Genomic DNA, 12,751 nt, shown 5'->3' on the forward strand with positions numbered 1-12,751 from the left:
ACCTGTAAAAGCTACCTTGTGTTATATTAAATTAATTTTGTACTTACAGGACTAAATTTCTTTTTAACTTACCAAAGTCACACAGTTTCAAAACGTCATTGTGGCTGATTAAGAGATTTTCTGGTTTTATATCTGGAGTATCAAGATTAAAAAACAATTATTAAAAAATGGACCATGTATTACTGATTGACACTGTTAGATCACTGTAATGGCACTTAATTAAAAATAGAGTAATCTGAACAGAAAACTGGTAGTAAAAAGCAGAGTAACACATTTTATAACAGTACACAAAAGTTTCAATTAATTTCGTTTTGAGAAACATGCAGACCACAATTTCAAAAATAGTTTTTCCCCTTAAATCTTAAAGGAATTGACTGGATCTCTGAAAGGAATTTAAGGATGACTGAATCTAGGTTACCACATTTCAAGGAGCTATTTTTACTTTATAAAATACTAATAATACAAATTTTTGGAGATAAGTATAAAATGTTCACACCCATAAGATACTTTAAAAACACATACAAGACTAAGTAGATAGCATTATATTTCCTGGAGGAGAAATACACAGAAGATATATTCTGTCATGATTTTCTATATAATTTCTATTATTTATATATCTGTTTAGCTTCTCTGTGTGGTTCATGATCATAAATATCTAGTGCTGAAGCTATGCTGGATGAGTCAAGATAAGGTTTCTCATTTTTTCCATGGAACTTCTGCAGATGTGGTGGGAGTTAAGGAGTAGAAATACACAGAAGATGCAGTTTAATTCACCCCTTTGGAGGCATCTCACAATTCTATTCTTAGAGTACTCATCATCTATATTATATGGTAGAAGTGAAAATGGAGAAAGGGAAGAGGTAGGGGTGAGATCTGTAGATTGCAGAACCATCTGAACCATTTCAGATCAGATTTCAGAATTTGTAGATTTGTTTCTACTGCTAATTCACAACCATTAATTCACTATACACTTAACCAAATTACAGCATCACTATGGAAATGCAGCTAAATCAGTTCCTTATTAATATCCTCAAACTGTAGCAGAGACTGTTATTAGAATCATTATCCTAGACACTAGATGTCCAGGTGACCAGGCCACCTCTCCATGCTGCCAACAACTTTCGTAAAGTAACTGCTATGAAAGACAAATGGAAGACAGATAACAAATTGTCTCTTTCCAGAAATAATAGGAGTTGGCATTCTTCACATGACCTTTAAGCTATTCTTAATGTGAAACTATTTTTAAAATGATATCCTTTTGTGTCTGTTTAGAAACACTAAAATGTAGTATTCATTTGCCTGATAATTCAAAGATAAGAAATGGATACTGCAACATTTTCTGACAAACATTTTTTAGCTTCATTATTGTTCAATGCGTGACTCTTGAATGCAAGAGATTATCAGGAGAAGATAAACAGTGTAGAGTTAAAGATGGTGCTGAGCAAGTAATTTCTCTTTTATTGCTACAAACCATCCACCTCATGGCAATAAACAACAAAATAAAACAGTTTATGGAAGTATAATCATGGCCTTTACGCAAGGCTGATCATGCCTAAAACCTGAAAACAATGGGCACTTTCCAGTAACAGGCAGGGAAAATCAGGAGGTAAAGGTACATACTAGAGATCTTGGTTGAACAGAGAATGAAAAGTGATTGTCAACGGGGGCCAGTCACTTAGCATCACCTCTAAGTCTGATTCTGGCTTGTTTCACATTACCAGGTCTATCTGCAGGACCAAAAGGCAATGGAGAAGGTCGTTGCCCTCGCCAAGCAAGCTGCTAAGTTTGCATTTGTTGAGTTCCTTTTATCACTAGGTACTTGTACTGTTGAAACCAGATCTGGTTATACAAACATGGAGATCTCACCATAATATCCAAATAAATGTGCAGTCCATCCTTTTGATGATATGAAAGGAGACCTGGAGCACAAATATTCTATACCTTCAAAATGTATTTAATTTAAACAGAATGTCAATGCCTATGTGAAATATTTTGTTAATTTTATTTGCTATTTTAATATTTTCCATTTTGAAAATTCCATACTTACCTCGATGAACAATATCATTCTTATGGCACCAGTGAATAGCTTTGATTAGCTGATAGATATAACTTTTTACTTTTTCAGGTGGAACTCCATTTGGCATTTCTTCCAGCAATTCAAGCATATTCTAAAAATTAAATAAAGAGCCATTGATCTCCAAAATTAGGTAGGCCCAGAAATTATGTATTAAAAATTTTAAAAGCATCTTGGATGATAATTCATCTAATACACAGAATATATATATTTTTAAATTGCTTTGCTTTTCATCTATAATCTTTTTCATGCTAAAGCAGGATACTGTATTAAATCAAGGCTCTCTTTTTAAAAGAAGTTCAGTTTTTGCTACTCCCCAATGCTGTCTCCAATAATAATCCTGTGCACTCTTCACTCTCTGAAACCTATCAGGCATCATTTTAGCCTAATTTTGAGGGAAAAGCAACACAAAGTAGGGAAAAGACACTGTAATATATAGAGGAGAGGGGAAACAGTCATTTTAACATAGTGCACTGTGCATCTCTGATAGAACTTTACAGTAAGATCAAGCCTTGAAATATTTCTGGGAGACCTGGAAAATATTCTTAAATGATCCCTAAGATTACCAGTAGTCAATATAATCAGAACAAATATTTTAAAAGGCTACAAAATACTGTTGAAATAAAAATTCACGGACTCCAAACAAATCAATATGCAAAAATCTTAGTCTGGAGTCAGAGACCATTCTAAAATTCATGCTCATTGTTTAAGTAGCTGCTGCTAAGAAACTTCAGTTGTGTCCAACTCTGTGCGACCCCACAGACGGCAGCCCACCAGGCTCCCCTGTCCCTGGGATTCTCCAGGCAACAACACTGGAGTGGGTTGCCATTGCCTTCTCCAATGCATGAAAGTGAAAAGTGAAAGTGAAGTCGCTCAGTCGTGTCCAACTCTTAGCAACCCCATGGACTGCAGCCCACCAGGCTCCTCCGTCCATGGGATTTTCCAGGCAAGAGTACTGGAGTGGGGTGCCATTGCCTTCTCCGTGTTTAAGTAGAAATTCCACTTAATCAATTTCCAGTAAATTTCCAGATTAACTAAATATCCTCCATTTCCTCTGTAAAGCACAAGATTAAGGTCTATAGAATGATTAGAGTTTACTGTTTGTAGATGACCATCTAGGACACCAGTTCTCAAAGTGTAATGTGTGGATCTCCGGGAGTGGTGCTGTCTCAGAGGACCCATGAAGTCAAAACTATATTCACAACAGTACTCAGCTGTTTGCCTTTTTCACTGTGTTGGCATTTACACTGGTGGCACCTTAGCATGAATCAAAGCATTAGATTCTTCAATGCCATACTCTTACATTTGAAAAAAAAAGGAAAAGGTCAATTTCAGTAAAGGATGTCTTTGATGAAGCAGTAAAAATTATCATGTTTATTCAGTTACAGTTCTTGAGTACTTTGTCTTTTTAGGAATCTACATGATAAAATGAGGAATACAACTAAACGACTTCTGCTGCATATCAAAGTATGCTAGCTGTCTTGGGGAAAAGCACTTGGGTAATCAACTTATAAATTGAACTAGTCATTTTTCTTGAGGCATACCATTTTTTACTTGAAAGAGTGACTGATACACAAACATTTATGTTAACATGCAATGGGTTTATTATTGTTGTTTCAAATGAATCAATAAATATTTTTATATTCTTCAGTTTTGACTTCTAATATGATAAATATTAATAGATAAAACCCACATAAATACAAAGCTCTTAGGGTTCCCAATAATGTTAAGAATGTAAAGGAGTCCTAAGACCAAAAAGTTGCTCTAAAATTTTGCCCCCGCCAGTCAAGTTGCATACATATAACCAATCAGCTGCCTGTTTATAATACTCTCATACCTATTTATAACAAATACATGTTATCTTAATATAATTATGTATCATATAAGCCAACTAAATAATGTTTTTAAAAAAGAGGTTTGCTGTTTATAAGAAAGTGAAGTTTAATAATTTGGAAAGACTTAAAGGAAAGCCACTACACATAACGCTATCTAATCAAATGTAAATGCAACTAGAAAACACTGGCAAGGGACAGTGGTGGTGGTAGGATTCTGCACTGAGACTACTTTGCAATGTTTTTAAGTTTTCACTTCACTTTAAAGAAGCTGACACAGGATATCACTGATGCATTAAGGGTAGGATGTATGTAAGAAAGCCCATCAGAAATCCAACCAGAAGATCAATACCCACTTCTAAAGAGAATGTGGAAAATGAATGTATATTGATAAGTCCTAAGATGAAATAAAATGTTTAAAACATATATGTATCAATTTTTAGGGATTCTCCCCTGGAATTATCTTTTTTAATTAACAAATGCACATGAGGAGTAAAAGGGCTTTGTAATAAAGAACATAAATTGTATGTCTCATTTACTATTCAACTCTAAATTCCTCACTTATAGAGAGAAATGTCCCCCAAAATCCATTCTTCCCTTACTAGAGCAATAAATATATCTTATAAGTAGATGCATAAATGCCCAGAAAGAAGAGTACATTTTTCTCTGCCTCGCAGCTAGTATGGCCATGCAACTAAGTCCTGGCCAATGGGATGTGATAGCTGAAGCTCCATCCTGACCTTGAGGACAAGGGCCACTTCTGAGGGGTGGCAGACCACAAAGGCGGAAGCCACCTGGGATCTCCTGCAGCTGTAGAGCAGAGGTACCATATCCATCTACCTTTGTATTTGTACTTGAGACAGAAACTTCTATTTTGTTTAAGCCACTGTAATCTTGCGTCTCTGCTACAACTCCCTACCCCTAAGAGCATCTTTCTCCTTGCCCTCTTGAGACTCACTGTCAATCATTAGGCACTGCTACTGATGGGAGGGTGATGGTCACCTTCCACTGAAAAACCGTAAGGCCAGCACAAGAATCCCAGGCTTAGAGGTCAGAAGACTGGAGTTCTGGTAGCAGCTCTGCCACTTACCAGCAGAGAGACTGCAGACATTACATACTGTCTGATACACATAGATGATTTCTCCAATTGTTCATATGAAATTGTAAACAATCACCATGAGTAGAATTAGAAATAAAAAAGATAACGAAAATAGATCTGGCTGAATTTTATTATTTGGCAGGACAATTGTAGACCACATGATTATTTTTGACAACTAAAAAATAAGCGTCTAATTCTACAGCAATCCTTTTTTATAACTTTTTAAAAAATATCAAATTTCAGGGGGGTTTTCCCCAGTGGGAAGGATCCCTTAGGAAAATGCCTAAATTAACACACAAAAAAGAAGCCTTTAAACAGATTCTGGAAAAGCAACATAAAACAGTGTTTTAAGGCAACAAAGTTTATATTTTTTTCAAGTTTTGCTTGTAATGAAATTACTATATACATATATATTTAATTAGGAAAATAATTTATAAAGGCTGAATTAATTGAAAAGCCATATTACTGGTTAGCTGTCTTGGCAACTCTGCTTTCCATTTCATGATGATGATGCTGGTGGTGATACCCTGTCATTTATGACACAGAAAGCACCTGAGATTTGACCTAAAGCAAAGATAAACCTCTCCAGTCTTAATTTTAGATAAGAACACAGGAGATCAGCAGTAGCCACCTATTTACTCAGTAAGGAAACCGCTGAAAGGTCTGTCTGGCTCCAGTTTATTCTATTCTTGTGAAAGCACTTATTTCAGTTCTTGACAATAACCAACTGATGTAAGTCAGTTGCTGTTCAAGAAATTCACAGGTATACAATATTGTTTATGGCATTGGACATTCCCCCTCAGGTCATATGATTAAAACTGTCACTAACAGTTAATAACAATTATAAAAATATTAAAGCAAGTACAGAGACAACTCGAACAATATGTGCTTTATCTTCTTTTCTCCCACGCTTCTAATTCCTTACTTGTGGTCTCATCTACCTCCTCAAGCTTTACCTTCTGGCTCCTGGCACATCTTCTTCCCTCAAATAAAGCTACAACACTGGCAATTCAAAAAGGCTGCTTCATGAGCCCACTCATTAGCCATCTAGGTCTGATTCAGACACCCTGTGCCTGTGCAGTATCTTACACATACTTCTATCATCCTGTACCGTCACTGTCAATTTATGTGCCTCTCCCTCAGAGGCCTTGCTTAAGTTTAATTAAAACAAACCAAGTCTAAAAATTACTTGTTGAAGATAGAGTCTAAGACTTCAGAAGCCAAATCAATACACTGTTTAAATTTAAGATTATCTCTGTATGGTTAAAGCGTACAAAATCCTTCAATATTTTTTCAGGATTTCTAATGACTGTGGGTAATACTTTCATTTTTACAGTCAGATTAAGGGCACAATGACAAGTCACATTCAACAATAATACTTTAATAGCATCAGAAACAGCGCTAAATAAAAGAATGAGGCAGATCTCTACTATGTCAGTGACTTACTTTTTCAACATATTCAAACACCAAGTACAATTTCCCCCTCCGACGAAAGGCTTCCTTCAACTCCACAATGTTTTCCTGTTTGAGAGTACGAAGCATTTTAAGCTCTCGTAAAGTCGTTTCCTTGACTTCTTCATTTTCTAGAATGTAAACAATGGTGAATAGAGTAAAATTAAAGCTTTCAAACCACTATTCAGGAAATTCTAAGAACACTGAAAACATACTAATTTCACTTTCCACTTTGAGTACTTCTGCATAAGAAGTCCAAGGATGGAATATCAAATATCAGATTTTCCTGTTGAAAGGATCAAGAATAAGAAACTTATAGAAGAAAAGGCTTACTTGACCAGCATGAACCTAACTTTCTGCTTGTATTTTCCTGTACTCTTTACTGCAAAGTGTATACATAAAACAGACTTACAGATACAACATAGGAATCCACTGTCGTGTTAACCCTACCCCTACATACAGAGGAAAGAGGAGTTTAAAAGGGTAAAAAGGAATCAGTCATATCACTGTGCAGAGGAGCTTCCATGCAGCATCTGTAGCAGTTGAAATTTTCAAGTTGGGCCTGAAGCTTTGGCTTAAAAGAGCATTTTATTCCCCAGGCTGCACGCAAGTCACCTCTGTGAGCAGAGGTCATGTGCCCTGCACGCATCCACAGTGCAGCTCATAGTCAACCTGCAGGAAACTCTAAGGGTGACTGATCTCTCTGAACAGCGGCTGCTGCCAGTTCCTGCTGTCCTCCTGTGGCATGTCTATCTGTCCACCCCCAGGGAGTGTAGTGTACTGGAATGGAGAACTTATGCTGAACCAATATACCCTTTTGTATCATCAACTCCACTCATGGTGAACCCTCAGACACAGAGGAAGGACAGAAGTCACATTAACTCTAATGGATCAATTGGCAGGGGAGCAAGTAAGGTACTATTTCATGTTAAAGGAATTTTTATAATAGCTTTAGATCTAGTTGGGACATCCTAACTGCCACGGTTACATATGTATATACAAAGAAGGATACAGGGTCTTAATCTCTGATCAGCATTCTGAAAACCAAAAACATCAGTCTAAAAACTGATATATATATTTTTTTCTAACTTTAAGGAAAATCTCTTTAGGAGCAAAACCTGAACTAACATGAAACCACTTATAAGTCTTTGTTTAACCTAGTTAGTATAAATAATTCTTACGTTTTGCTTTAGAAATAACACCTGATCACAGGATCCTAAAGTGACATGCCATATTTCCATTCTAAAATCTAAGTTATGAATTCTAAAATACATATGACCCTAAGGTTTTGGGTAATGGTCAGAATCCTAGCTTGAAAGTCTAAGCTGTGTGACCCTCACATTCAGGCATGTCTGAGAAGGAAGAAAATAGGGTTAGGGACAGAGATGAGAAAGATGAAGATGCCTTCAAGAAAGAAATGCTTCCTAAGCAAAGTACACTAGAGAAAGGCCCTAAATGGGACCAAAGAGGGAAGGGAGATCCTAAATGCAGGGCCAGCAGTATCTCTGAGATTATGGTCACCCCACACAGCTCAGATCTTAGTTCCTGGACCAGGGAATGAATCCAGGACCTGGCAGTGAAAATGCCAAGTCATAACCACTGGACGACCAGGGAATTCCCCTACCCCACCTCCCTTCAAACTGAGTTTAAAGAAAAAAGACTATAATAAAACCATGGGCTTTATAGTAGCCCCTGGAGTATCTGTAATAAACAGGAAACAAAGTCAACGCTCCTTTGTGAACTGGTTACACAAGTGAAATACTCTCCTTACTTCAAGAAAACTGTTGGAGAATCCTGGAACAGGAATTCTGCCTATCAGAAGGCAGGAAGCAGCAGTAGCAAAGGTGGACAGTGGCACAGGCAGTAGAGCAATCCACCCACATCAGGGGGTTAACTGGAAACCAGGTCCTCAAGGGCCCATGTCAGAGCATGAAACGGGGCCACCTGGCAGTAGGGGCAATGTTTGTGACGTGATTAGAGGGCTTTCCAAAGTAGCTTAGAGGCTTGTGGTGTGGGCAGATGTCCAGCTGTTCTGCAAACCAGGGCTGGGCCAGAGAACTGGTGTTTTGTAACTGTCAGAAGCGCTAAAGACTAGGGAGGCTAAATGCCTCCAATCTTTTGAAGAAGGCCAACCTGTTTCTCTGCTGTCCCATCTGAGTTACTCCCAAGGTTGAGGTAATCAAACTAAAATCCACCTATCTCTAAGACACAGACTGCCACACACATGGTCTTCTAATAAGGAAGTAATTCAGCAAGAGACAACTGTACTACTCACGACCTGATCCTTGTTTGCGTTTCCACCCCCATCTCATGCCCTTCTCTCCCTACCTTTATGTTAGTCTTTCGGTTCCCAAAAGAGCACCAAACTTTATTTTTTAACCTTAGGGCCTTTGAGCTTGTTCCCTCTGCTGAGAATCCTCATTATACTACCAGACTCTTTACAGGGCTAGCTCCTTCAGGCTTTAGTTTAAATGTCACTCGATCACTCAGCCAAAGCAAGCCTCCATCCCCATTAGTCCTCATCTCAATACTCTGACTTTTCATTCACAAACCTTTCCACCATCTTTATTGGTGTATTTGTTTGCTTACTGGTTTACCATCTATGTGGCCACTGTTGCTAATCCGAGAGCTCTAGGACGACGGGTCTAAGTTCTGCTTGGTATTCAATAACACACACCCAACCACCTAGGACTGGACCTGGTACAGAGGAGATCAATAAATACTTCCTACACAAATGCTTTTGATGGTGCTATGAGGAAATCTTTGCCCATATGTGGCTAGCTCTTATTCCCATAAAACATGGGAAGCAGCAATATGATATCAAACAAAAGGCACTTCGCCTTCCTGGTTTTGAGGACAGTGTTTTCAAGTTTCTGTCTCTAGAACTTTGAAAGGGCCATTTTTCAGACAGTAAGACAAAATGAATTTATTTTCCCTATTCACCTCTCCCCCTAGTAGTCTACAATATGTGATTATGAAAAATGAAGGTTCCAGAAAACTGACAGCACCAAGGGTCAAGAACACACATGTATTTGGTTATTAGAACATCCCTAAGCTATGCTGGAGCTGGTTACAATAAATGGTGCAACAAAGTAAAAGGTAAATAAAGCTGGAATACCTTTTCTAATCAAAAGCTTGGGGAATTCTTGGCACTGAAAAACAGGTACCTTTGTATCATTACCAACTTGCGGCAGTTTCACTTTGCTAACAAAGCCAAAAGGCCAAAGCAACATGGCTATCATAGAAGGAACACTGAAGTAGGATCCAGGAGACCTAGATTTTGGACCCTTTTAACCAACTAACAATGTAACATGTGACTCTGGGCAAGCCATTTAACTTTTCATTCATAAAATAACTAAATGGACACTCCTCCACACCCACACAGTACCCTAAAAAGTCCCATGGCCTTTTCCAAATCTAATAATCCATGATTTCTTTTCATTAAGATCTCATTGATTATGAGCCTAAACTCCACTGAATTTTGGTACTTTGTTATATATGTATTTATCATTCGAATCTATACTAACTTTGCTAAACAATGGCTAAAGAGAAAAGAAAAACAAATCATCAAAAAGAAGGTCACAAAATCACTTAGTATGCAGAGATACCTCATTTAACCAGCTCATCTTGTTTAGGAAGTGAAGGTTCTTCTAATTTATGTCACTCAGTTATTAAAAGTTGAGGTAAGCACTTCAGCACTAAGATTATAATGAATGGGAACAGGAAGAAAGTGGAGTTATTAATTCTGTAAGTGAAAGTAAAAATGCACACTCTTCATTATCTGGAAATTCCATTATTCTTGTTCCTATGAGTACTTTTAAAGGTTCCTGGCCTACTCCATGTACTTCATGATGAAAATTGTGGCACTAAATGATTAGATGATGGGGAAAAGGAATGCACATTCCACTTATACATGCTTCTCTCCTCAGAGGTTCAGAAAGTAGCAAGGCTGTTGAGTAAGGCAGATTTTTAAAGGTAGATGCATAGCCCACTGAAGTGGGCACAACTCCCCCTGCCTTCCAGATGAAATAATCTCATGGCTTTTTATTTAGGTTGTGTGTGTGTGTGTGTGTGTGTGTGTGTGTGTGTGTGTGTGTTAGTCACATCTGACTCTTTGCAACCCTACTGACTGTAGCCCACCAGGCCACCTCTACCCATGGAATTCTCCAGGCACGAATACTGGAGTGGGTTGCCATTTCCTTCTCCAGGGGAACTTCCCAAGCTAGGGATCCAACCCGGGTCTCCCACATTGCAGGCAGATTCTTTACCATCTGAGCTACCAGGGAAGCCCCTGGTGGCTCAGACGGTAAAGCGTCTGCCTGTAATGCGGGAGACCAGGGTTCGATTCCTGGGTCGGGAAGATCCCCTGGAGAAGGAAATGGCAACCCACTCCAGCATTCTTGCCTGGAAAATCCCATGGATGGAGGAGCCTGATGGGCTACAGTCCATGGGGTCACAAAGAGTCAGACACGACTGAGCGACTTCACTTTCACTCCAGTTCACAAATGAAGAAACCAAGTCTAGAAATAATAACTTTCTCAGGGCAAGTGAAAGGAATGTCATACCACGTAGAACACAGGGACAGAGGTGACATGGTGTAAAGGCAGTGGGTGAGCTTTGGAGAGTGAGTCGGAACACCCAAATTCAGGCCTAGACTGTTTCTGCTTCATTACATGTCAAAGCAGCACAGTGTCAGTGGAAGAAAAGCTCAATGAAGATCCTGGGGTCTGTGTCTTAGTCTCAGTTAATCAAATAATAGCTGTGGTTCCTCAGCAGTAAACTAGTATTAGCATTCTACTAGATGCTGCTGAACGCCCTTCCATGTGATTCCTGCTTATATGCATGCTGATAGACCTGGACATCAATTACCATGGAGGGTGTTTAGCTTAGTACAGGTAGTGCTTCTGACAAAGTTCTGTAAATTCTACTGAGTGATGACTAAATAGTAGGGTCAGAAAAAGGACATTAAAAAAACCCTACAAACTAACTAACCTATTTCTAAACTTGCCAGCAAGGCTGAAAGTTAACACACGTAAAAATCAAGAAGGGAGATACAAAGTAAAAGAAAACAATTTTTAAGAAGAAAGATCACAGGAACAAAAGAAATGCAAAGATAAATGATGAAAAGAGAAAAATCTAAAGATGAGCAGAAACTCTTCTGTAACTCTATTTTTAAAGAACTGTGGGCTTGGAAAAGAAGTCCAGAAATAACTATAACCTACTTTATGAAATCACAAACTTGACACTTTTGTATAGCCAAAGAGGCACCCCAAAATGGACTTTAAACACGTACTCTGTGGGGAAAAGTCAAGCCATCATGGTACAAAACCATAATGGTGCCATTTTGAGTCTGGATGCCCTGACTGAAGAGGTAACATCAACAGGAGGCAAGAAAAATGGCCAGGGGGGTTTGAATGGTGGTGCTGCTGTCATATATACCAAAAATGATGAGAACTCTTAAATCTTCAGAGATGAAGGCCAGATAAAGCACAATGGAAATGGATTAAAACATGAAAGGTACAAAATGGTCACCAAATCCAAGAAGAATCCCTGAAGTTTGAAAGAGATCCATTTTGGTCATTAAAAATAATTGTGGTGAAATCATGACTAGCTCAAACTTAGTGAACTGATTCATCTGTTTCACCAAGGGTTGGAAAGTCTGTCTCAAGGCCTCTCTTACAGAGAAACCAGATTTTTGAATTTAAAGATTATGAACCCTTGTTTTGTACAAGTATACAAAATAAGAGGCCAGAGTTCCCTTGATTCTGAGATCAGAATAGAACTTTCTAGTGTCTGAGTAAAAATAAGGATGACATAAACTAGAGGAAAGAATGATCAATTAAACATTTTCTTATGGTTAAGAACAACTATGTCCATTCCAAGGTAAAATATTTATCTATAGAAACCATAAACAGGAGCAAGATATGAAATGCAAGCAATTTTGATAGAAAAGCAAAGACACAGCCTAAATCCTATCTTAACCATAGACTACTACACAACTCCCTCAAATAGACTACTACACAACTCCCTCAAAGTCAGCCTCCTTGTCATGTATGGAGGCCCAATGACAAGTGAGGAGGATCTCTCTTCACCCTATCACCTGTACATTCAGGAAGGGCTGAAAAGTTCGAATAAACAAAAGGTACTATCACATCAGATGATTCAAAAGTTTGTCAAAAATAAACTTTAGACCACAGGACTTCTTTAATTAAAGGTTGAACAGTGTTTTTAATTCTTGCTGGTCCAAAGCTATCTAAATTAGTGCTCTTGGATTATTTAAAGAATTGAGCATGG

At 38.1% G+C, this 12,751-nt stretch overlaps 1 protein-coding gene across 1 annotated transcript in view; it reads right to left on the bottom strand.

Annotated features, from left to right (window-relative positions):
• CDKL5 (cyclin dependent kinase like 5) overlaps window positions 1-12,751 on the bottom strand; it is a 107,563-nt gene that overhangs the window by 45,908 nt on the left and 48,904 nt on the right. Inside the window, exons 4-6 of the mRNA XM_052663614.1 lie at window positions 6,452-6,588; window positions 2,048-2,168; window positions 73-132 (exon numbers count right to left, since the gene is read on the bottom strand). Of these exons, the coding sequence (XP_052519574.1) occupies window positions 73-132; window positions 2,048-2,168; window positions 6,452-6,588 (318 nt within the window). The remainder of the gene's footprint in view (window positions 1-72; window positions 133-2,047; window positions 2,169-6,451; window positions 6,589-12,751) is intronic.

This window comes from Budorcas taxicolor, chromosome X, assembly GCF_023091745.1.
Source record: "Budorcas taxicolor isolate Tak-1 chromosome X, Takin1.1, whole genome shotgun sequence".
Classification (NCBI taxonomy): domain Eukaryota; kingdom Metazoa; phylum Chordata; class Mammalia; order Artiodactyla; family Bovidae; genus Budorcas; species Budorcas taxicolor.